Source organism: Pagrus major, chromosome 6 (assembly GCF_040436345.1).
Source record: "Pagrus major chromosome 6, Pma_NU_1.0".
Taxonomy (NCBI): domain Eukaryota; kingdom Metazoa; phylum Chordata; class Actinopteri; order Spariformes; family Sparidae; genus Pagrus; species Pagrus major.
In genome coordinates this window covers 9,068,825-9,093,907 of record NC_133220.1, presented here as the reverse complement: position 1 = coordinate 9,093,907, position 25,083 = coordinate 9,068,825, and the positions used below count along the sequence as shown (strand labels likewise).

The 25,083-nt window shown below is 42.6% G+C and overlaps 3 protein-coding genes across 3 annotated transcripts; 2 read left to right on the top strand and 1 right to left on the bottom strand.

Moving 5' to 3' along the window:
* Window positions 1-1,244: 1,244 nt before the first annotated feature.
* Window positions 1,245-11,127, bottom strand: dhrs3b (dehydrogenase/reductase (SDR family) member 3b). The gene is made up of 6 exons (XM_073468802.1): window positions 10,378-11,127; window positions 4,879-5,022; window positions 4,443-4,562; window positions 3,746-3,984; window positions 2,346-2,471; window positions 1,245-2,231 (listed from the first exon to the last, which is right to left on the bottom strand). Exons 1-6 carry the CDS (start codon window positions 10,570-10,572, stop codon window positions 2,147-2,149), a joined length of 909 nt encoding a protein of 302 aa, XP_073324903.1. The 5' UTR covers window positions 10,573-11,127; the 3' UTR covers window positions 1,245-2,146.
* Window positions 11,128-16,363: 5,236 nt separating this feature from the next.
* On the top strand, window positions 16,364-19,695 carry aadacl4 (arylacetamide deacetylase-like 4). The gene is made up of 4 exons (XM_073468801.1): window positions 16,364-16,540; window positions 16,964-17,189; window positions 18,739-18,802; window positions 18,912-19,695. Exons 1-4 carry the CDS (start codon window positions 16,364-16,366, stop codon window positions 19,693-19,695), a joined length of 1,251 nt encoding a protein of 416 aa, XP_073324902.1.
* Window positions 19,696-20,212: 517 nt separating this feature from the next.
* cfap107 (cilia and flagella associated protein 107) lies at window positions 20,213-23,169 on the top strand. Its single transcript, XM_073467630.1, has 4 exons — window positions 20,213-20,323; window positions 20,801-20,911; window positions 21,272-21,449; window positions 22,874-23,169. The coding sequence occupies exons 1-4, from the start codon at window positions 20,213-20,215 to the stop codon at window positions 23,167-23,169; spliced, it is 696 nt and encodes a 231-aa protein (XP_073323731.1).
* The last annotated feature ends 1,914 nt before the right edge of the window (window positions 23,170-25,083 follow it).

Below are 25,083 nucleotides of genomic sequence, written 5' to 3'. Positions count from 1 at the left end.
GTTCTTTTTTTTCAGAAGAAAAGAAAATCATGGAGAATTTTTTTCCAGCAAAAGCTTTATTTTTCAAAAGAATCATGTGTCACCAAGTTAAAAAAAAAATCAGGAGAGAAAAAAAGTCATGTTTGAAACCAAGAGAATCTTCTTTTAGGGGAAATTTTTATTTCAGGAGAAAAAAAAGATTTCAACAGAAAAAAAACATGTGACACTGAGTGAAGTACAAATTCAGGAGAGAAAAAAGTTATGTTTGAAACCAAATTATTATTTTTTTCCAAGAGAGATCGTGATCATGTTTGACATCAAGTTTTTATTCCAGGAAAAAAAAAATCATGTGAAACCAAGTGAATTTTCCTTTTAGGGGATTTTTTTTTTGAGGAGAAAAATACTTTTTTTTCCAGGATAAAAAAAAATCATTCAGGAGACAATTAATTTTTATTAGGGGGAAAAATATTTTTTTTCAGGAGAAAAAAAAGTTCAAGTTCTTTTCTTTCCAAGACAAAAATTGTTTTGTGTGACACAAAGTAAAAAAACAACAACTCAGACTTAGAAAATGGATCACCAGGAAAAAAAATCCTCACTTGCCCCTCAGAGCTTCCGTACGAGCTGTCTCCTCCTGCTCATAAGTTTTAATGCTGAGCTAAGTTAAACTCAAATGCTGGTTGCTTTAGTTTAATATGTTTTGTGCAGACATGAAAGTGATATCAATATTCTCATCCAACTCTGGGCAAGAAAGTAAATAAGCACAATAATTGAAATTTCAAACATTCCTTTAATATACTAAGTTTTACTGTTCCAGGGTTTTATTCAGTTCATATACGATGAAATCACAGATCAGTTTCTCCTCTTCGTATGAAGTCGTTACAGTTGCATATTTCCCATGGGGATGGACCAACTTCAGCTACCAAGCTTGGCTCCTGACAATTTCAAGACATTATTTTCTAGTTCTTAAATAATATCCTCAATCACAAGGTAATTCTCTGACTCTGGCATTAATAAATCTCATTTATTGTGAATGTATACAGCTCTTTTCCTCTGTTTTGCTCTAAAGTCCTGGAGCATGCTGAGACTCATATGCAATAAAACGAAAGAGGCTCCATAATGTCCCATTTTTTCCTGGAATATTAGCCTCTGGGGTTTTGCTAATGCAAGTCACATTTATATGATCTACTACCACAAACGTGTAGCAGGCAGACATTGTAAGATTTTATGAAAGTGAGCCAAGATAACAAAACCAAATGATACATCGATATCTTTATAATGAGCAATAAAAGTTTATTTTTCAGAAGTTTTCCTTTTTAGAAACTCAGATGAGTTCTGTCCTTTCAGGGCTCAATAAATACAACAGTCTCTCTGCCTGTGCATGTTCACTCAGTGTGGTTTAGACTACTGTGCACATGTGAAGAGGAGGTCCTGACCGACTTGTTTTGAGTTCAGTATATTTATGAAGCATTACACCATCCCCCTGCGCCGTTTTCTGACAGCAGGAGAACAAACAATTATACACATTCCCCCCCAAGCTTGTGTTTTATGTTTTGACAACATCGTCTGTCACAGTCACTGATCTCATGCTTGGAATAAATCAAAAGTTGTTATCACGCTGCCATGGGAGTCAAAACCCAGACACAAAACAACGTGTGCCTCCCAAGTGTTCGCTCTTTCTATTTTCATCATGCACAAAAGAAACACGGCGCGTCTCTAAAACTCCATTTTATTATCTGGTTTGATTCAAAGACACGTTAAAAGGAGAATAAAAAAAAAAGAAGAAGTGTAAAAACAGACTAAAACAAGTGTCACAAAAAACTCCCAGAATAACTACTGGTACAGTCCTATGCATGGCTTCTGTTCAAAGTGAGAATGGCATTCAGTTCTCCATACTATACACATGCGCGCACACACACACGCGCGCACACACACACACACACACACACACACAGACACACACACACACACATACGAATGGGACCAGGGTGTGTCCTGCAGTTTATCAAATTATTTCTACCTGCAGAAGGAACCACCTTGCATGTCCCCTAAGTGTTTGTCTTCACACTATCATGGGGCTTCCTCCACCTCCATATGTCTTAAGGTCCATATTCCCTTCATAACACCTCAGAGTTGTTGAGGCCGCGCTCACATTGTGCGCAATCCCGGTTCATGTCCTCCCTTTGAACGTGTTCATGCAGGTATAACTCCCAGTAAACTTGTGGATTTCTTCAAGTGCAACTTGTGGCATGAAGCTAAAAAAAGAGCAGAAAGACAAGGGAGGGAATGTTAAGCATGAAGCAACTATACAGACGAAAACAAGACAAGAAATGTCAAATTACAATTAGATTTTTTTATTTTTGTTTTACCTTTTTAGAATGACAAGAGCATGCATAGTCCAGGGCAGGTAGAGGAAGGCCTTGTCTGCTCTGACTGCATCCACAGTCCTCTGAGCGACCACCTCAGGTTTGAGAGGTGGAAAGAGCTGAGGGAACCTACAAAAGAAAAGATGGTAGATTTCACATTAAATGATGATCATTCTAATAAAATGAAGAATGAATTTTCAAGCTTCATTACTCCAAACAGATCATTTGAATCTATGGTGCCAACAAAGCCTGATTTAGCTTGACATGCTAATATAGCAGCTAATTTTAGATAAATTGTTGGTGGAAGCTGCCAAATTGTATACTAGATGTTTCTGACATTTCCAAAAGTTATTACACAACAATATGGAAGGTTGGGCCTACTGATACACATGTATGAGAACAGTCTGTGTCGCACACTTTAGCACTATTATAGATTTAAAAGGTGCAATATGTGAGATTTTTTGTTGAAAACATTCAAAAACTAACTACACTATGAATGTGAAGAAATCACAGTCCAAAGCTCCTGCTCTAGTGATGTAAACAGCAACACTCCCCTGGTGCTCCGGGCTCCCATTCCGAACTGCTAGCTGCACGGCTAACTGAGCTAACTGGCTAATGGCAACTGCAGTTAACAGCAGTTAGCGGGTACTCCAGCAATATGCTGCCCCCTTTTTGTTTTGAGAATCAAATCGACAGGTGGCCAATTGTTACATATCACACCTTTAAAGCGTCTACAAATGCCTCAAAACAGCCGCTAGAGGGCAGATGGGCCGACAATCAATAAACTGCTTAATGAATGAATGACCAGGAAAACTCCTTTTTTGGTGATTGAGATGCTACTACTTTTGCTACTACTACTATTACTTACATTTATTAAGGCCAAGTAGATCAATAATATTCATAGTCACAATGAAACTGTGGGGGAGTTTCTGTCTGACAGTTGCGCAAAGTCATAAACTTTCACTTTAGATTCCAAGCACTGTGACCGTCTTTTATTAGGGTCTACTAGGGAGTAGCTCATTAAAAAGGGAAAGTCAGGGGATCACTAAAGTTCATCGGATTCATTGTCTGGGAACCAAACATATCCAACAAGTAGATAAAAAGCCAAATTAACTATTAAGTGAGCAGTGGTGGGGCTGGATGAATAAGTATTCAGAATATCAAGGGACCTTGGATATATATAGCAAAGTTCCCAGAAATCCACCCAGTAGTTGTTAAGATATTCTCTCTGAACTATAAATTTCAATGTGGTGCAAGAGGAAAGGTCCCCACTGTCTGTGTGGTTCATCCTGTGGGGAACATGAAAGTACATTCATAGGATCTATGGACCTGAGGACCAGCATCACCATCCCTCCAGCTTGGCTAAAAATAAAAAATATGTATATATATATATGCATAAATACCTGACTCTCATGCCCTGGAACATCTCTGTGTTGGTGTGAAAGGGAAGCACGGTGGTGCAGCCGACGCCGGGACAGTCCAGCAGGCCCAGCGTCAGGCTCTCCATGAAGGCCAGCGACGAGGCCTTGGAGGTGCAGTAGTCTATGGCTCCAGGGATGGGAGACTGGGACAGGATGGAGTTTATGCACACTACATGGCCGTGCTGCAGCTCCAGCATCCGAGGCAGGAAGGCTTTTGTAGTCTGGGGGTGAGGGAGGAAAAAAAGGGTTAAATGAAGGCGGAGAATTAATTCAGGGTGGAGAGAAGCATACAAATAGAAGGTGAAATATATTCAGCAGAGGGAAAAAGAAGAACAGACAAGAGTAACAGGCCCGCAGTGTAACCACAGATGAAATTTCTATTTCCATTTAGTTGATAATTGCATTTCTGTCTGCATATTACAGCCTTTTGATCTCCATTCAAAATAAAAATGCCACAAGTTTCAAATCCCCTCTGATGTTTCAGGGGCTGAGAGGAGAATTGGAAATACCCTACTTAACCTGCCATAATAGCAGTCGTGATTGACAAGTCCGGGGGTGCCTACTGTAAATACTGCCACGCTATAATCAAAATATGAAAACGATAAGGATAATCTGCTCGGAGGAATTCCCCTTCTTCTGCATGCGAGCTCCCTCTGCTTTAATTTCCTGCAAGTCTTACCCAGAACTGTCCCATGGTATTGATGTGTTGGGATTTCAGAAGGGCGTCGTCATCGCTGTCCATCAGACTTTTGCCGTGGACTACAGCTGCATTGTTCACGAGTATCGTAACATCTCCGACCTGAGATTGAAAAGCACAGCGAGGGGAAAAAAAGAGAACGCTGTCAGAGATCTTGTGTGTTTTCTGTCTGCCTTCATGAGATGACACAGTTGTGCTGCACCAGAGCTTTCAGCAATATTCCCCGCTCTTATTCAGATATTTCAGATGAAGTGTAATCTATACACCAGATGGGAGAGACAGCGGCTCAGAGCCAGTATACATAGGAGAGGAGACAGAGAGGCATCACAGAGAAATACTTTATGAAGAGGTTCACTGTGTGCAAACACGGTTCCTTTTTGTGCAAGCAGAAACGTCTCTAAATATAAAACTGGTGTACCTTTTCTCTAACCACCTTGGCTTGCTTGTAGACTTCCTCCCGATTGGCCACATCACACAGGAAGTAATGGCACTCTGTTCCTGAGACAGAGATCTCGTCAGCTGTTTCTTTGAGGCACTTCTCTGTTCGGCCCCACAGGATCACCTAGCAAAAAAAATTTAAAAAATTCAAAAGGTTAGAGACAAATAGGGAAATGTTCTGCATGCACCGAAACTGTGCCGAGATCAGAAGCAAGTGAACTGTAGCCTATAAATGGAACAAAAGGGGTTGTTTTCACAGTCAGTCATCAACACAACATTACGTCAGTTTTGCGCAATATTTTCTGGCAGTGAGACCTGGTGTAACTGTGGGGATCTTTGGGCAGCGATGTTCTTTTCATTCAGAGAACAGAGAGGCCATTTTCACTCCAACAAATAGTTTTCGAGCAAGATTAAAGGCTCGGGGGCTGCTGTGTGAATGAACTGTCTCTTCATCCACCCGGAGACTAAATGAAGGCCGGTCATTTGAGCAGGGAACATGGGGTTGGATGGAGGTGGGGGACTAGTGATTGGGCAATTAGATCTGTCAGTCTTCGGGGTCAGGGAAAGGTAATGAAATCAGGGGGTGAGCCCTCCTCATCTCTCAAACACAAATTCTCAAAGAGATTACACGGCCTGTTGGGCAGATGAGCCCCGTCATTTCTGGTCAGGGAGTCTGAAAACAGTGCGTGTGTGAAGTGCTGAGGACGCCAGTGTGGGATTTGGCCGGTCGCCCGTGACCAAGGTTAATATTTGAGCAAAAAGTCTACTGGAAAGTGATCTTGTGTATGTGAGCGACAGACAGGCTGCGTGTGTGTACCATACACACACACACACACACACACACACACACACACACACACACACACACACACACACACAAGAGAGTGTGTGTGTGGCTTCCCATTGCTACAGATGATCACACGTCATCTTTTGCACGTATTGAACCTGTCCTCCTGCGGTAACAGGACACTTTCAGACAGCGCCAATCTCTTCAAATTTACCCAGCATTTATGTGGAGCCAAACATAACACACTGGCACTGACAGTGCGTTAATTTGCGCAGACACGGCTCTTAGAAATCATCAAATTACTGCGCTGCGATTGCTTTTAATGTTGCGCTCGTGTGTCAATAGCTGTCTGATAGTAAACGAGTCAAACACAGAAACACTGACAGGGTAAAGCTCCAGAGACATCAAAGATTACAGTCTGGAATGTGTTCTTTATTTCTTTATCAGATCAGAAGCAATAAGGGGTTTGGCTCCCTCTGTGAACGGCCCTTGTTTGAGTTGCTTTTTGATTGGGCTTTTTTTTTTGTTTGCTTCATTTGCAAGCCCGTTTGAGTAATCAGCGAAGGCAGACAGGTCTTGATAAATAACTGAAAGCTTTTAATAGGATTTGAGCCTTACAAACAAAGCTGACAGCTCTCATTAAAAGTCAGCACTCAAACTGTGCTCTCCTGTTAAAATGTTATTTAATTCATTAGGTTTATCACCCGTCACAACACACGGGACCCTCAGAACAAACAAGCACCAACCAAATTGCTATCTGGATAGAAACAGTAAGAAAACAGTTTTTAATTGACCTTGCTCAAGCCGCCTTTGCTATCAGTGATACACCAGTGATTGTTTCTAACCAGGCGTGCCTAACAAGACTTCAACACATGCTGGAAGTAAAAGCTGTCTGATCAACAAATTAACGTCGCCGAAGCCTCGACACGAGACCTTGAGAGGGATTGGAGATGCCACTCAATACCGGCTGTGGTGTTCGTCTCCGTGTCCCCGGTAGCTCCAGCTGAATTACAGTGATACTCTATCTCTCAGGTCTGAATGTATGGGTGGGTATGAACCCTCCTTTTCACACCCATTGTATGGGCCAGCAGAGAGGCGGCACACAGAGGGGGCAGCAGGAGTTCAGGAGGCAGTCGCCTGCCGCTGTCTAATTACTGCGGAGACAGCAAGGTCAGTTGCAGGGCAATACCCAGCTGGGAGCGGTGTGCTTCCCGCCTCCAGCACAACACACACACACACACACACTGACATAAACCTGTTGTCAGTGCCTCGGTTTGGTTCATCCTCCGTGCACTGATCTCTTTATGTAATGTTAACAACCACATAAAATCCATGTTTTCTGCGATCACTTTCTCCTGGAGTTGTTGTCATGGTGAAAAATACTTAGAAAAAAAAAGGAGCTTTGAAGAATTATGCTGTTTTAAGTTGTCAGCTATTTACTGGAGTTGTTCTGAAAGACCTCTTGCAGCGCTCTGAACTTGGATGCCGTTTTCGAAAAATGCTTTGGTCTGGTTTTATTGTTTCAGGGCTTCGTTCTGCAACGGTTCCCCCCTAACAGCACACAAGAAGACCTGGCTCCCCTCCTGAGTCCTCGGCTCTCCATCTCGCCGGATTCTTTCATCAGCGCTGTAGTTAGTCTTCCTCACACCGTGAAAACACCAAAGCCGAGGAGAGGGGAAAGGAAATTCCGGCTGCCAATCACAAAGGGGCTCAAACTGGGGTGAGCGCGAGTTCGTGGAGGTTAGCCCTATTCATAATTACCGTCCTATTCCCTTTTAGCATCTCTTTAGGCAGGGAGTAATTGTCATACACATTACCACAGGTGTTGTTTTCAAAGCCTTCACACCTTGATAATACCCAACAATGGGGTGCTGAAAAGCGTGGTGACATCCTTTGTTGTGCAGCTGCAGAGTAAAGCTTTTAAAAACCCGCTGGTTTCTTCTTGCTCGTTCCCCAAGGAGACGCATTGAAAGACAGAGGGCGAGCAGTTAGTGTTTCATCAAGCTTTCAGCAATATTTTCTAGCTGCTAAAATTGCGCCTTGAGAGAGCATGCGAGATGAGCCACTGTCACACAAGTGCTGATAATTACAACCCGCAGCATTCAGCTGGGCTGCTCACCGCTTTCTACCAGGGAAATTACCACCATTCCCATCCCCGTGTAATGACGACTCCCATCTGAGGTGATCAAAAATAGCGCTGCTCTGTGTTAACACATCCCTGCTGAAGGGACACCGGCAGCTCATCAGGCACTCAGCTGTGGAATGTTCACCCGCTGGATTGGAAGACAAAGTGTAGCTGGAAGTGATGATGGGAACAGAGCCCGACCTGCAGGGCTGAGGTACTGTGTGTGTAGCCACTCGAGCATTTCAGGCCCGAGTGACGGCTCCTTGTTAGGGGGGTGAGGGATGGTGAGGGTGAGGGTGGGGGGGAGACTGGAGGGTGCACAGGTTTGATGGGTTGGGTGATTCTCTGATACTTGCAGGACTGGATTAGTTCCAGGGACAATATTGATTTGCAATTTCAGAGTTTGCAAACATGATATCCAACGATTTATTCCAGCTCAGCCGTGTAATCCGGTAACTTCTGGATCACCTCACACACATGTTTCAAGATGTTGAAAGGTTATGTCTCCATGCAGAAAATATATTTATAAGACCAGGCTGCATGTTTCTTACGGCTGAACCAAGTGGATGGTGAAACGCAACAGATGTAAACATGTGCGTCGTGTTTAACTAGGCTACTTCTTGCACTCTGGTGAGGTAGCTGAGCATGAGCAAAGAAAATGGAAGTAAATTCATCTGTTTTTTAAAAAATTATGGATGACTACGATTCCTTTATGTTTTAAAATCAGTCACTGAGCGAGAAAAAACAAATCATGTAAACTAATAAATCTACCTGTCACCTGTCAAATATATACTCAAAACAAATGGGCGGGCAGCATATCACCTGTGTAACCGCTAACTGCTGCTAACTGTAGCTGACACTAGGTACTTAGCCGAGTTAGCTCAGTTAGCCGTGCAATTAGCAGCTTGGACTGTGAGCTTGGGGACCAGGGGAGCGTTAGTGTTTACACCGCTAGCACAGGAGCCTGGGACCAGGATGGGACGGGGCTAGCTGGTTAGCATGCTAACTTCAGGAGATATCTCTGAAAATTGAAAAACTGAATTTCACTGAAAAACTGTTAAGATCATGAAGTTGTGACATTTGTTAGGGTCTGTACCAAACAAGTACGTTTTCTTACAGCTGGAGAAAAGGCTTTGTACAGTAGGTTCCCCATTTCGATTAGGTTTCACTTAATTGTGCCGCCTTAATTGAGATGCATCGCTGATCGTTTTGCGATCACATCACAGCCCTCTGAATCGGAACATAACCGAACCCTGATGGATAACGTCATGCAAAATTCAACTTGACATTCGGCTGGGAAACATAATGACGAGTCGTTATAAGGGCTGCATGATACGGTCCACAAATCGTATCGCGATTATTTTGACAGATATTGCGATTGCGGGGTGAGTCACACGATTAATGGGAATGACTATTTGGATCACAGTTTCACTGCAAAACTCTTAAAATCAAGATGAAGTGAACATTTGTTGGGGTCTGAACCAAACAAACATGTTTTCTTAAACCTGGAGAACAAGATTTGGAGGCCAGGTCATCTCAGCAGCATTACACTACTAACCTTAACCAAAGACTGGCTCTTCTGCGAGTTGGATATTGCACTTCTTGCAATCTGAATGTAATCGAACTCTGATGTTGATAATAACAAGCAAGAGTCACCTTAACATTCAGCTGGGAGTATAATGAATCATAACTTGTAACTAGTCATAATACTTCTAACTCTAATGGGTTAGAATCGCCACTTTAGCTTTGGACTGATCCAAGATACTGTGATCTGTTCCTCCCTCACTGTGTTTGTTGGATTCATTTACTTTTCATTAAACTCCATAAAAGGCATCTCATGTCCTGAAAACAAAACCTAATCTGGCTCTTATTAAAGGCATCATGGAGCCTTTTGTTGTGCTGTGATATGGCAGATTTTACAACAGAGCAAAGAGGGCAAAAACTATTAAAACTATAATAAGCTCAGAGCAGGAGTGTTATTGTGTGAATGTCTTTGAAGCAGTGAGGCTGTGCACACACACACACACACACACACACACACACACACACACACACACACACATGCATAGAGGCACATGGAGTCAATGCCTTAATCTTTGGATAAAACACTTTCTGGACACGTCAGTCAGAAGCACAATCCCCCCAGACCTCAGCAGAATGAGTGTCAGCCCAATGCAGCACTTATAATCACATCAATCAGCCATAAAGGCTGCCCAGTCCTGGCCCCTGGTTGACCCGAGCTCTTGTGCAATACACGAACCAAAATTGAGGGCAATGTCTCCGGTCTCGCTGGCCCAACGAGGCTACTTAGAGGTTATGATCCCTGCTTCCATAGAACAGTAACAACAATACACATGGGGCAGGGTGGACATGACTGACCCCGCTACCGGGAGGTGGAGGAGGAGGAGGGGAGGTGTGTGTGTGTGTGTGTGTGTGTGTGTGTGTCAGGCTGACCCAACTACTACTGACACACAATGAACCCAAATAAAGTTTCTTGCAAAATAACTTGAAAAGTCAGGAGGGAGCTGTGTGGGTGCAACAAGTTGGCCGAAGTGAAATGATATTACCTTTCTGGCCCCCTGCTTGGCGAACTCTTTGGCCAGGTGTCGCCCGATGCCTCGTCCCCCGCCGGTGATCAATACCACCTCCCTGCTCAGATCCTTCCTTCTGCTCGGCAACAGAGAAACCAGACTGGCTCGGACTAAATAATAGAGCATCTGGACCGGGAAGAGAAACATACGACACGCGCTCTTCAGCTCCATGTCTCAGAGTGCTCGCGGGCAGCAGCCGACAGAAACAGAGAGTGTTTACGCTGCAAGTTTACGCGCACGACGCGGCCGATATCCTCCAAAACAGCGACTGTGGAGCTCCCGCAAGTTTATCCGCATGCAAAACAACACGCTCATGTGCAGCCTCACAAACTGCTGCACGAGTAATCCACAGACGGAGGAAGAGTGAAAAGGCAGCAGCCGCAGCAGCAGGAGGAGAGTTGTGTGACTTGAAGGAGCTCTGACATGTTAGTCGACATGCATCACGCTCTCGAAACGTGTGAGTGATCGCTCATTACGCCTGTCAAACTACTGGTGGAGACGCAGAGACGTGAGACACAAGTCCAGGCGACGCTCCGTGCTGTGCGCTACTGAAACCGCTGCGCTCCTGTCCCGTCCCGTCCTGTCCTGTCCTGTCCTGCCTTATATATCGGTGCCTCCACCAGTGAGAGGACCTGGGTGAACCTAAAGAAGAGGTCTGTAAGGGGCATTAATCCTGATTGACATGTTAAGTGGGGATGAATATTTGTGCTCCAGTGCCCGTCTGCCCTGAGTGGTTGCGTACTTGCCTCTTCCCCACCCCCTTTATGTGCCTACAGCGGTGGTGCTCAATCTGTGGTCCGGGGCCCCCCAGTGGTCGCCCCATTGCCTTCCCAGGTGGGTGCCCCATTCACGTTTGGGGAAACTTGATTTAAGTGACTGGAACTGAAGCCTGTTGAAGAACAATGTTGCAATCATTGCTCAAAGTTATAAGTCAGGACAAAATTAAAGGAGCACTATGGAGAAGAAATTCAAACTCAGCATTTTAATATTTACAATATTATTGAGGAAATGATGCAAACTCAGACATGTTTATTTTTTCCATAACTGAATAAAGAAGCTGTTCTCAGAGGAAAATAAGGTCCCTGAACACTGTTTGAGGCTAGAAAGGTGGCAGGGTCCGCCACATATAAACAAAGTAAAACAGTATGAAATTGTTGTTGTTGTTGTCCTTTAAGGTCAGTTTGTTTATTCAGTCATGAAAACAAAGACAGTTTATTTAGTTTGTTTAGGCATTTAAAAAAAAAACAGTCAGTGAAGATCTTTCTCTTCTCAAAACTACATAGTGCTCCTTTAAGAACCAAAGTATCCTCACCTAAGTGTGTCAGATGGAGGTATTTGTTCAGAAAATGACTGAGAGTGCCCTAATCAATTAATCTTTACACCCGCCCACTCATTAATTAAGCGAACCAAGTAAACAAACACAGAAAGAAACAGCTAATCACTAAACAAACACACAACTGGGAGTCCTGACAGTTGTCACAATCACATTAACCCCCAAATAAGCAGTCAAGATCCTTTACTTAAGTAAAGGTAATAATACCCAGAGGTGGCAAAAGTACACACATTCTTAACTCAAGTAGAAGTACAGATACCTGTGTAAAAAAAAGTACTGATTCAACTTCTTTAAAGTACAGGCTCGTAAATGTACTCAGAGTATAAAAGTTAAAAGTATCCCTCTGAAGGTAATTTCTACCGGCCATTTATGTGCAAAGCTAACTGAATCTCATGTCATATTAATATAATTCAAAGACTATTAAACTCAAAGGTAGAATCAGTTGGGTTTGTCCCAGCTGTTCCTAAATGCACCAGAAAGATAGTTGATTGTTGGGTCTCATTCCCAGGACGTCAAATACTGACATTTTGGGTCGATAAAGCGCCATAAATAATCGATAACTCCCCTCAAATGCGTTTAAAACTAAAATAACAAGCCTGTTTTGAGAATGTAAGGAGTAGAAAGTTCAGATATTTGTGTTCAAATGTCGGGAGGAAAAGTAAAAAGTTGTCTCAATACTAATAGTAATGTACAGATACCTGAGTACAGTAATGGAGTATTTGTACTTGGTTACTCTCGCAAAATGTACTTAAAGTATAAAAAGTAAAAGTAATCATTGTCCCTGTCAGTATGTTTCTATTATATCTGATGTTTTTGGATTAATGTCCTTGCATGTCGCACTTTTATGCTGTAGATGTTTACGGCTGAGCTAATTTGAACCACTTGATATACTGTTGGGTAGTTTAATCTACAGCAAAACATCATATTCTATAAGATCGTCATACGTTAGTAGCATCTCTGTCCCGTCAGAGCCACATACTGTACCTCTAATCCACCAAATTTGGTGTTACATGGTTTTCACTGGACATGAAGGGTCCTAGTAACTGGGGATCAGGGCTGCAGGACACAACAAAACACTATTTTAAACTACCGGTTTACTTCAATAGCTCTATTTGGAAAGAAATGATCATTCAGGAATAATTGGGGTGGATAATTTGCAGTGGAGTCCATTGTATCAAACAAACCAAAGCAGGGCCTGCTTTGTTTAATAAATTCATCAGGAATGATTGTGATTAGTGGTTAACTGTGCATGCACTGTGCGAGCTCACGTGTCACTCAGTAGCAACAACAAACTCCCACGTATCCAAGAACCCTTGAACTGGGACTAAATTATGCAATATCAGACAGACCTTTGGTAGATTTGTCATCGAAAATGAGATCAGTTTCAGAGCAAAACAACATGGTTTCAACATTTCTTTATCAGGAATATTAGATTATCCATCTTTGCTCACTATATCTGAGTCCTTTCTTTCCCTCAGGTGTCAAATTATCAGTTGCCTTATTGGTATCAGCCACAAGAAGCAGGTATAATCGGTTATCAGTATCGGCTGAAAAAAGTCCATGATGTGCATCCCTACTTAAGCTGTCAGAGTAAAAACTACAATACTGGCTTCTGAGATGTAGTGAAGTAGAAGTACAAGTACACTGGATTTGTACTGCAGTACAGAATGTGAGCAAGCGTACTTAGTTATGTTCCACCGAGACGATTAAGTAGATAGATGTGAAGAACTGAAGAATAACTGAGGTGATTACCTTTACATGGGGCAATCTGGGTTCAACTTCCATAATGACCGTACTTCCCCTAATGCTGATGTGCCCTTGAGCCAGTTACTGATCTCTGCTGTCTCCTGCAACAATAATCCGACGGTAACAAACCTACAAAACAACATTTGTAGCTTCAGAATAAATGTCAGTGTCACTTCTGGGTGATTCAAGCTCACATAATAAATCACATCAAACATTGTTTGAGTTGCATAAGCACAGCAGGATTTCCTGAAAATGATTTTTTTATGTTACACAGTGTGTCCTACATCGGTCGTGGTCTCAAATGTTCAAAACCACATCGGTTGTTTGAACCCAGCTTGTCGTGGTAACAGTGTTTTTGAAGCAGACTATATCTTTCTGTGTGTGACAGTGCAATTTGGGAAATAGGTCAGCTCGGTCTCAGCAGCTCGGCATGGTGACAAACAGAATACTGCATGAATACCTCCTAAACAAATCCTATGAATTCATGGGCCTCAGACAAGATTCCAGTCTGTGATTTTTGGCCCTGGCACTGTGATTTTTACAGGGTATCGCTGAATGCAGGGCTTTTTCAGCAACTGGGATGGGTTTAAAGAGCAGCCTCACAATGGTTGCTTTGTGCTGGGCTCAGCTACTTAGGGAAGGCAGAGAGGCTCCCGAGGGCTGCTCAAACCTCCAAGACAACACGACTCCAGATGCTGTCTTCATTTTGGAAATTTCTGAGATTTACAGAAACTGAACCCAGAGTCAGGTTGCACTGGAAGCTTGTGCCGTAATATTCTCTGCAGACGTGAAATGTAATTGAACTCAGAGGACTTGAGGAAAAACAAAACAAGAAAGAAGTCCAAAGATATGCATTACAATGAGTGGCAAATGGGTTCCGGCTGCACGCAGAATGCAAAAATGTAAATAGTGTATATTTCAGCAGGCCCTGTTTATTTATACTCATGCTATCACTGCCATCTACAGATCAGCGGAGAAAGTTCAGATAAGAGAGTTTCTCATGTAGGCAGGCACCGGGGAGCATCTCTGAACATTTTCTTCCCTCACAGACACCAGACAGTCAAAATGCTGGTCTGTGCCGAGTGCAGCTGGAAGAAGCAGAACGTTCCTCAGTACCAGGGGCATGAATGAAGGCAGGAAAAACATCAGGAACGTCAGTGACTGTTCGGGATTGGAAGGCAACCGAATGGGTACTATGAATATGTATGCTTAATTAAAACATTCATCTGTTAATGAGGGATGCAAATAATGATTATTTTTATTATCAATTAATCTGCCTAGTTAGTTAGTTTCATCTGTTATCATTTTGGAAATGCTTTTTTTTGTTCATAGCAAAAAAACAACAACAATTCCATTCAAAGACAGACATTTAACAACAAAATGCTTCACAACATCACCAACAATAAAGAATATAAATATATTAAAATGCAAGTGACACACACCTCATATCAGAGGGTTTGTTTAAAGGGTAACTCCACCAATTTTCCTCATGAAAGTGTGTAGAGGTCTTCGGGAGTATTACTGCTTGATATGTGAAAAAATTGTTGAAAACCTTTTGTGGCTCCAGAGGAAGCTGCATGGAATCTGATAAACTGCCTCCAGTGATGTCACTCAGTGACCAAGTTGCTTTGTGGGTAATGTAGGCACCAGGTTTTTGAAAAGCAGTCCGCTTGTCCAGCATTGTACTCCTATGACGCTGTTGGACTCCTTATGGACAGTTTAAAACAAATGATCAAAATAGACACTGCAGAACCAGAACTATCACCTTTTCTACTCCACACATTCTTCTTTGTTTCCAAAACCTGGTGCCTACATTACCCACAATGCCAACTTGGAGGCAATTTATCAGATTACATGCAGCTTCCTCTGATGCCGCTAAAGACTTTATACTACTTTTTTTTACATGTTAAACAGTAGTACTCCACAAGACCATTGATCTCTGGGTGTTGTTTATGACTTGCAATTTCTAGACATCTTAACATTCTTACAGAGTGTGTTCTTGTTAACTACAGACAGTAAAAATATCTGGCAGTGAATCACAAGGTCAAAATACTATACAAAAAAATAAAACCAGTATTTGTGTATCTACTCTGACCTAACCAAGAGTCTACATGAATTACAATCGTTGTAATCCTTTGCTATCGATGACACCTGTATTTATATCCCAGCAATTATTATATTTAGCAATTTACATGTCACTTTGAGACAAATGAGACCTTCCCTGTCTCTCTCGGTTGTCTATACAAGCCTGTGGGCGATTGTTTGATGCTGCTGGACCGTGGATTTCATTGTGAAGGACTACGGTCAGATTTTCCATGACAGTCCAAAGGACTTCATGCAAGTTTTTGAGTGTCTCGTGTCAGTGCCTCTCTACGCTTACGTTAGTTTAGAAATGGAGTCTGCTAACATAAACTGACAACCGGTTTCAAGCATGACACAGAATTTCCACAGAGCTCCTTTAAAGAGGCTGGAAGCAGCAAGTCCAGTTGCCTACGATACAGCACCTAGATTTACCATGACCTGGATGACTGAGAACCTTCATCAACAAGCAGCATTTCTTAAGAAATAAATTATTTTTTAATGATCAAAACTGTTGGCAATTAAATTTCTTCCAATTGACCAATAGATTACTGTTATCTTAAACAATATGTTGTGTGATATTTCATAAAGGGTCAACTTGGTTTCTTTTGGAAACACTAAAACACGTTGAGGAATATAGGTATTATTTCCTGGGCACCCACACATGCCCAACATGTCATAAAGTGAATCCAAGGTCAGAATGCATTGCGCGTGGAGGTGGGAGTGGAGGCAGGAGACTGAAAGCAGGCAGATAAAACATTTACTCCTAATGACTCGCCTTTAACAGAGCCGACCAGCAACACCATGGACATCGGCTCGGCAATTTTAATAATTGGCTTCGCTGCTCTTGTTGCAGCCTTCCTCCTTCTGGTAATTGGACTTGTGTACTCTGAGCTGATGAATTCAGACATTCCTCGTGGGGTTGCAAATAGTGGGAAACTGCACATGGTTCATGGCTTGTTCGTCGGCATAGCAATTGTGGTGAGTATCCACTGCATCCATGGAGTTGTTCGAGCTTATTATTTTATGTTTTCTGCGTGTTATTGTATCTGTTGTAATTATTTTTTTTATTATCATTAAAAGAACATATTCCTTAGTGTAAAGGAAAAGACGTCTGTTTGTGCAAGATTAAAAAAAAAAACTCTTTTCAGCTCTCCTTGCCTTGTCCTCCAGCAGCTGATAAAGCTCAGATCAGAGAAATTTTAGATAAGAAATCAAGTCTAACAAAGGTGCAACGAAAGCAAGGTCATCTGTTCTCGTGCTTTGATGTTGTCATAGTAAATATGGTTACTCAGAGAGAATAACTTTCACTTTGATTTTACCCTTCAAGAACCCTTTTTTTATTTTTTATTTTTTTAACATTATGTCCTACTTGTGGTAACTGTGTGCTTCCTCTCCTACAAGGGCCGGATCCTACAGCGTCTGGGTGTTTGTCAACAGGTCAGCTTCAGTCGGTGGTTTGTGGCCTGTTTCCTGACTCACTTAAATCCAGTTCCTGCGGGCCTGCGAGTGAAGGACCTGACATTTTCAGAGGTGCCAGTGCGAGTCTATGAACCTACCGCTGTGTGTGACGGCTTGAGAAGGGCACTGGTGTATTTCCACGGAGGAGGATGGGTGTCGGGCAGTATAGGTACACGGATAATTTACTGAAGTAATGTAGTGGAAATGCAATACTGTAAGAAATACTCAATGACAAGCAGGAATGGATTAAATTCTGACTTTATAAATGAGAGATATATTCAGATACATAGTTGAGTTTAACTTAAGTGCTGCAGACAAACTTTTAATGGCATCAGAAACATGAATGACTTTGTGTAGAGTACGGGTCGTCTGTTAATCAGTTTGTGGGTAACATGAAGTTTCTCTCTTCTGTTTGAATCTTGGTGGTGGAGCAGTCTACACTTCATTTCACATTTGGCTCAAGGATTGAGCTTTAAAATTTTTGATGTTTTAATATATTTTTGAAAAAGGGAAAAAGATGTTTTGAGTGTGCAGCTTCAGACATTTCTGTTTTTTTTCTGATTATCTTATAAATTGTTGGGCGGTTTGATCTTTAACGATTCATCACATTTTTGAAGATCCTCATATTTTTGAACGTCAAGTATCTGCAAAGTAACCAGTAACTAACTAACTAACTGAGCAACAAGTATAAAACATAATATTTTCCTCTGAGATGTAGTGGAAAAGAAGAAAGTTGTAAAATATATATAAATACTTAAATGAACAAACTTGTAATTAACTAAAAAACTGGCATTTTCTGAGGAAATGTGTGTGACGGCTGCAACCGTTGCTGTCGCTTGCAGTGAGTATGCAATAATCAAAGTCCTGTAGTGGTAAATTCATCACAAAACTCTGCGTTCATACAGTCTTGTTAGTATATTCAGTAAAACTAGATTGCATTCTTGCTCCACTGAGAGGTCACTGACATCACATTTCACAGCAGTGTTGGCCAACTTTGTGTTAATTGAATCATGCACTCTGGAGTAATGGCATCATTTTATTAATGGCCACAATATGGCTTTGATATGTCTTGAACATGCTACATTGTGTACCAAGTTTAATCTTTTTAAGGGCAACAGAATTGGAGAAGTATCATCTTATATTGTTACTGTAGCGCCCCCTGGGGGTAGAATTGTCACACCTGTCCAGCATGGCGGCACGAACAACATTCCCATTTGCTTCACTGCAGCTATCACGCAAATACAGTACTTTCCATCTATGGGTAAACAACACAAACAGAAATAAAACAGCATATACTCTATTGAAAACAGCACAAAGGCATTATATTAGATGTTTTAGCTCATCAAATTCATTGATTTTGTAAATATATGCCTTTTTTGGAATTTGATGCCACCAACATGTTTCAAAAAAAGTTGGGACAAAGGCAACAAAAGACTGTGACAGATGTGGAACGCCCCAAAAACACCTTATTTAATAGGTACATTGGTAACAGGTGATGGTATCATGATTGTGTATGAAAGGCTCAGATGGTAACAAGCAAGGATGTAAAGTAATTTCTTTAAAAAATAAAAAAAAAATGCGGCCTGGATATCCAAAAGAACAGTGTAGGTAGAGAGAGAACCAAAAAAATGTCATGTTTTCTCTGCAGTGCTTGTGTGCTACTTTTAAAAGATCATAACACATCTTGCTACCTGTGATGTTCTGCTAATCCTGAACAGATTCTGTTGATGAAGTCTGTCGGCACATCGCCAAGGAGTCGGGCACCACTGTGGTTTCTGTTGGGTACTTAAACTTTTACCACAAAACACGTTAATATCCCAAAACTTATTCCGTCTAGCAAAAAGCCAGAATCCAACATATTGTTCTCCGTCGTCCCTCTCACCTCTCTTAGGTACCGATTAGCCCCTGAGCACAGGTACCCTGCCCAGCTGGACGACTGCGAGACAGCGACGTGTCACTTCCTGTCTGTGGCTGAGGCAGAGTTCAGCGTGGACCCACGCAGAGTGGCAGTCGGAGGAGACAGCACTGGGGCTAACCTGGCAGCAGCGCTGTGCCAAAGGCTGGCGAGGAGAGAGGACGGACATCTGCCGTCCCCCTGTGCTCAGGTCCTCATTTACCCAGCCCTGCAGATGGCAGATTTCAACCTGCCCTCATACCAGCAAAATCATGCTGTGCCCATATTGTTTCGTGGCCGGATGGCGTTCTATTTCCTACAGTACATCAATGGGGACATGTCTGTGTGCCAGGACGTGTTGGAAGGCATTCACGTCCCCACCGAGCTCAGGCCATGCTTTAAGGAGTGGCTCTCCCCTTCCAACCTACCACCTGAGTGCCTTGAACGGGGCGTCCATGAGCAACCAACCCCAGAGTATGACGGGGAAGTGTATCACGCAATCAAAGCTGGTTTAGAACACGAGGTTTCACCTTTACTGGCGGACGACGCTGTCATTCAGAAAACCCCGCCCACCTTCGTCCTCACCTGTGAGTATGATGTCCTGAGGGATGATGGGATTCTTTACAGGAAACGGCTGCTCGACTTGGAAAAGGACGTCACCTGGCAACACGTGAAAGAAGGATTTCACGGCATGATTAACTTCTTTAACCAGGGCTGGCTCAGCTTTCCCTCTGCAGTGCAGGTTGTCGATCGTGTTGTTGACTATGTGGAAACACTGTAAAGATCATAAATAGGATCATGTGATGTACTTCTACCTTCCATCTTGTTTTATATTTTAATAAACAAAACTGGCCTCCAGTGGCTGAGTCTTCTTCTTCATTAAAAGTATAGTGTTCACAGAGGAGAAAAAAAAAACACATCGAAATCTATAAACAACACCTGTTTTATTCCAAAAATGAAAAGCAGCCTGAGGGCAAGAAGCCTGCACACACTCTCTGGCACCATTTTAACAATATAGAGTATACTGCTAAAAGGTAAAAGTCATGCCCTCGCCTTAAGGAATGTATTTCTTTTTACCACAGATATGAGACGTCTCCCATTTGCTTCCAGGACGCTCTGCTTGCCTTCCCTTTTTAGTGTTTGCTGTAGCCATAGCAACAGAGCTCTTCTATTTCCCCTGCACTGCCTGTGCTATTATGGAGCCAGGTGAAACCACCTACATGCTGTTTGATGAGCTAACCATGTTCTAACAGGGCTTCAGATGTCCCCGGTTAGGTTTGTTTGACAGCAGGTAAGGCATGAACCTGAAAGCAAAGGCACATGATAAGTGGGCCCAAACCGGCTGGAGAATAGAGCAGAAGTATGCAAACAAGGTGCTGTTGGGCAACTGGGCGGAAGACAGGCTTCAGGTAAGAATTTTTGCTTGCTTATTACCTATTTCGTAAAATCAGCTGCTCTGGTTTAAGCACAAAACTTGATTGAGTGTGAGAAAACAGACCATTCCTTTTCATGCTGCCGATACAAAACCTGATGTCATACCGGTGGCAGCCCGCCAAGGGTTTTGTAGCACCTCAGCTGGTAGTCAAATCTATAGCAAAGTGATTAGGCAGCCTCAGTTCAGCTACATCAGCACAGCCTCCTGGTGGGAGAGGCCTGAGCTGGAGACTAATTGCATCGACGTGAGGTTCGGCCACGGGCTGCTGGTTCAGGATCTGAGAGGAGAAATGACTTAAGGAATACTGTACAACAGTGCGGATCGATATTGAAGTGTGAGCTTTGCTGATCCTTGCGCTGGGCTCATTGCTCAAGTCCCCATATATTCCCCCCCACCCACCTCCTCACTCCTCACTCCTCTTTGCGGTGTCTGTTTATTCTGTCCGACATAGTTCACTCGGGAGCCAAAGACAGACAACAGCACCAACCGTGTAGACTACGGGCCCCACTGGGACTTCAAGCCAGACGTCTTTGAGAGAAGATCTGCCCTGCTGAGAGCTGAGGTCAGCCTTTAACTGCTCTTTCATGGCATTAACACCAATTGAATGCCTGCCACAGCCCTGCAAGTCAGGGCTTTCTTCTCCAGATTGTGGCCACTTCTGCATAATATTGACGGCCGAGATAAAGGCCTGTGATAAAACTCTTTATGAAAGCAAGTTTCTGGCCAGACTCAGCAGTCATGAAAAACACGTAAAATCATCAGTCCTACTGGGCACTTAGAGGCTAGTTAGAGCAATTTGCTGCTGTCACATAGTGAGCCTTTTGAAGATTATTGTAAAAGAAGAGGTCATGCCCTCTATATCTTAATCCAGCGAAGGCCTGTGCATACAGGCTATGTCGATGTACTGTGTATTGTCTTCCAGGGGCTTCCATCCAAGTCGCTGTTTGCCCACCATGCCCCACCGTCCTCTCATTACTCGGTCACGCATTATGAAGAGAGCTACGGGCGTAAGTACACCAATGCATTGCCCACTCTGCGACCCTGGCATCCAGACAGCAGCTCAACATGGCAGCTTGAGAGGTCTGACCGGCCAATTTCTGGTAAGACCACAGTTTAAAGTGCCATGCCACCACCGCCTGACGGTACAGATTATAACTGGGAAATTATATATTAAAGTATTCAGGCACCAGCGCCATGTATCTAGAGCAAGGGTGACCAAACTTTTTCCTTTGTGAGGGCCAAAACCGAAACTTAAAGGTGGACTCAAAGCAAACACCGGTATTGTTTTGTTAATGTGAACAGACAACCTTCCCCCCCAAGTGTTCCCAAAGTGCTTTTATAACTGGATCGTTTCCATTTTCCTCGGAGTAGCAATTACCAACAACACAGGGCAAAACATACGTTTATTCATTCATGTAATGCCAGGCTGCCTGCCTGACTAGATGGCCAGTCAGCCTTCATTTTTCCTGGGAGTTTTCGTACCCAACGGCAGACAAAATCCGCATAATGAAAGCGAGGTTCACAGGGTGCCAATTTAAACTGCGATGGTGTCATTATTCTATAGCCTCTACATCTACATTTACTTCATAATGATATATTGAAGCAAAAATCGTATCTAGTGCCAGTTTAAGATACATAAGGGCACAAAGCGTACAGAGAGTTCACCCAAAAAATAAAATCCGGTCATTATCTACTCACCCCCATGATGATGGAAAGAACAGCGTTGCAGCATTTTCCTAAACAACCGAAGTAGCTGGGGACTCGTTTTCAAACATAAAACAGCTCCCTGCAGATCCTCCGGCGTTATCTCCTGAATACCTGAGATCCCACATTGATTTGAAAAGACAATATTTACATTTGTAGTTTAGCAGCTACGGTGCTTTAACAAGGTGGTAAATAATTACTTTTCAAATCAATTTGGGATATCGGGGCTTCTTGGGGCTGGGATTACACCATAAGGAGCCATTTAATGTATATTTTCTGTTTTTTTTAATCAAGTCCCCATGTACTTCAGATGTTTAGGAGAACGCTGCAATGCTATTTTGCTGTGAAGCTCCAGAAATGTTTTGTGGACTATTATTTTTGGGTGAATTTATCCTTTAATTGACTGACTTTCTTATGTCACTCTGCCTGCCACTCAGATTATGCAAAATAATTAATAATTAGGGATACTACATAATTAAAGATGAATTTCCTCCACACACACGACCAAAAAAAGAAAAACTGTATGAAAAGCTATTTATTGCTTGGAAAAGCTCCTTTGCTGGAAACATCAGACGTTCCAAATCGAACCTTTTGGCGGCCAACTTCGGCCTGTGGGGCTCTGCTTTGAGCAGCGCTGGTCTGGAGCAAACATACTTCAGCGCATTAAATTTTGTATGGACGAAACACATCAGCAGTTGTGCTCATGAACAATTAAATCTGGGTGGCCCCAGATGCCTTTTATTGTTCCAAATCACTCACCAGTGTAATTAATGGCTGCAGTAACATGGCAGTTAACTTTCTTTTCTGGGTTCCTTTACAGCCCTTCAAACCAGCTCTGGCCCTCTGCGGTCCACAAAGCCCCGTTTGGAAAAGCAGCAGTCACACCTCCCATCTCTGACTGTGTACAGGTCAGCATACCAGAGGCACCCACTTAGTTCCTTCTGCCAGAGCCATTTTTCCAGGACTCCCCGTGCGCTCTCCAGCCACCTACACGCAGCCAATCACAACAACAGGGACCTGGATCTGAGAGGGCGCTCGCTGTTACAAATCCCGGATCCTCACTTCGGTCCGCGTCCACAATCACAACAGGCTCGGAGACAACACTGTAGCTCTTGAATTGCCTCACATGCTGCTTGTTAATTTAGAAGCTGTGATCAAAGCGGTGCGACTTTGAGGTTCCTCTTTTTAGTCAGCCTCGTGAAAAAAATGTAACAGAACAGACCATTTGGGAAATCAAAAGGAATTTAAAAAATTAAACATGATTCTCATTACGTTGCTGTGAGGACTACAGACAGTTTACTGTGTGTTGTGTGCTGATTTGCTACAGTGTTTATATGTGTGTGTGTGTGTGTGTGTGTGTGTGCAACAAGCAGAAAAGTGGGGGCTATAAATTACGTCCGCCCCTTCCAGAGAATAATTATATGCAAATTCTTCCTCTCTCGCACAGTTAATATCTGAAACTCAGAGTGGGCTGCTAGTATTACCCTAGATACTCTGTGGGGGGAGAAAATCAGAAAAGGATGAGAAAGAAAAAAAAAAGTGTTGATGCCAGAACTAACCTGAGTATTCAGGCAAACCAGAAGCCATGAGTCATCCAAGGCAACATCTGAAGGGACACGTCTAACTCTCATTCCATTAGGTGTTTAGTTACAGGGAATCAAAGTGTTTAATTAGGATGAATCAAAGATGCTTATGTTTGATGGTCAACCATCTGCGTCTGCCTCCCCGGTCCCCGCCTGCCTGCTGCCTTACAGTGCAGCTGAAGCCCTCTGTTTCACACACTGTTAGCTAGTTAGTCACTCTGCTGTGCTGCTGATGCCTGCGTGTCACATGACGCCTTTGTGTTGTGGGAAGTCTAGAGCTTTAATATGTCTGACCCGGAGCACTGCTGTGTTTGCACCGCGAGCCACATGATGGTGCTATAGCAGCACGTCACTCCCCGAAAGCTGTCAGTGTGTCTTTGAGGTCCTCGGTGTTACAGTGTGTACAGTGAAAGATTGCAAATGAGCAAACAATGAAGGGGGTTTAATATTTGTATCATCCTCATACATATTTCCATCGTTAATCTAATTGCTCAACGTTTAAAAAAAAAAAAAAAACAGTTTTGTTTGGACTGCTGTGTGTTATTCTGTCATTGGTTATCATCAGTCACACCAATACTGGAACAGACATGTGGATAAATACCAGTAATTGTGGATTAAAAGGCAATGAATGACAAATGAATGTTTTTCTTTGATGTTTATGAAGCAATAGATGACAAAACAAAGAGACTCAGATGTCAAAATGAAAAAGAATCAGCTCAGTCAAGATGAAAACAGATGGCCACCAAAGGAGAAAGGCTCAAATTATAAAAATAACTGCAAGTCTGAGTGTTGGAAGAGTTTCAAAAGTAATGACGAACGCTTTTACAAGCACACCTATTTATAATGTAAGACAAACCCATTTATACCCTGTCATACTTAAAGAGCAACTGTAGATAATTGCATTGTATCCAGGCCACTGTGTAAGTTATACTTGTGCCCTACACAGCGCAGCAGTGATACATTAGCACTATATTGCCCAATCTCAGTAATACGTTAGAGCTGAATGAACTCATTTACTTCTAGTCTTATTTATGAATTATCTTTATAGCGAAAGAGGTTAAGCATCTGGGATGATATAAAACTGAGTAAATGGCAGGAAGGAGTGGCAAATCAAGAAGCAAACAATTTACATGGCAGCACATCCTGCGTAAATCTAAGCAAACAATAGCTTGACTACCATTGAGAGTGTCATACTTCACATCTACTGCCAGGAGCCGAGACATAAGAAACACACATTTCTTTGTGTAATACCCAATGCAACCAAATAAAGAAACAGAAGCTTGGTGGAAAGGTGATCTTGGTAACACTTCAAAGAAATGACAACACCGTGGTTACAGTTTTTCAGTAACATTTTGGGTTGAGCATAAAACCCACTCAGTCAACAAGAAACTTGTAGGGAAAGTCCATCACCACCTAATCTCATCATCAATGAAAAACTGAGTTCTCG

Bases quoted from the DNA above. Each gene is read 5' to 3' on its own strand.
- dhrs3b (XM_073468802.1), bottom strand. From the start codon at position 10,572: ATGGAGCTGAAGAGCGCGTGTCGTATGTTTCTCTTCCCGGTCCAGATG. The intron at 4,563-4,878 runs GTACACCAGTTT...TTTCAATCTCAG, and splicing joins CCAAGGTGGTTAGAGAAAAG to GTCGGAGATGTTACGATACT. The intron at 2,472-3,745 runs GTATTTATGCAT...TTTCTTTTGTAG, and splicing joins TTCCAGGGCATGAGAGTCAG to GTTCCCTCAGCTCTTTCCAC.
- aadacl4 (XM_073468801.1), top strand. From the start codon at position 16,364: ATGGACATCGGCTCGGCAATTTTAATAATTGGCTTCGCTGCTCTTGTT. The intron at 17,190-18,738 runs GTACACGGATAA...AATCCTGAACAG, and splicing joins ATGGGTGTCGGGCAGTATAG to ATTCTGTTGATGAAGTCTGT. The intron at 18,803-18,911 runs GTACTTAAACTT...CACCTCTCTTAG, and splicing joins ACCACTGTGGTTTCTGTTGG to GTACCGATTAGCCCCTGAGC.
- cfap107 (XM_073467630.1), top strand. From the start codon at position 20,213: ATGAACCTGAAAGCAAAGGCACATGATAAGTGGGCCCAAACCGGCTGG. The intron at 20,324-20,800 runs GTAAGAATTTTT...TGTCCGACATAG, and splicing joins GGGCGGAAGACAGGCTTCAG to TTCACTCGGGAGCCAAAGAC. The intron at 21,450-22,873 runs GTAAGACCACAG...GTTCCTTTACAG, and splicing joins GTCTGACCGGCCAATTTCTG to CCCTTCAAACCAGCTCTGGC.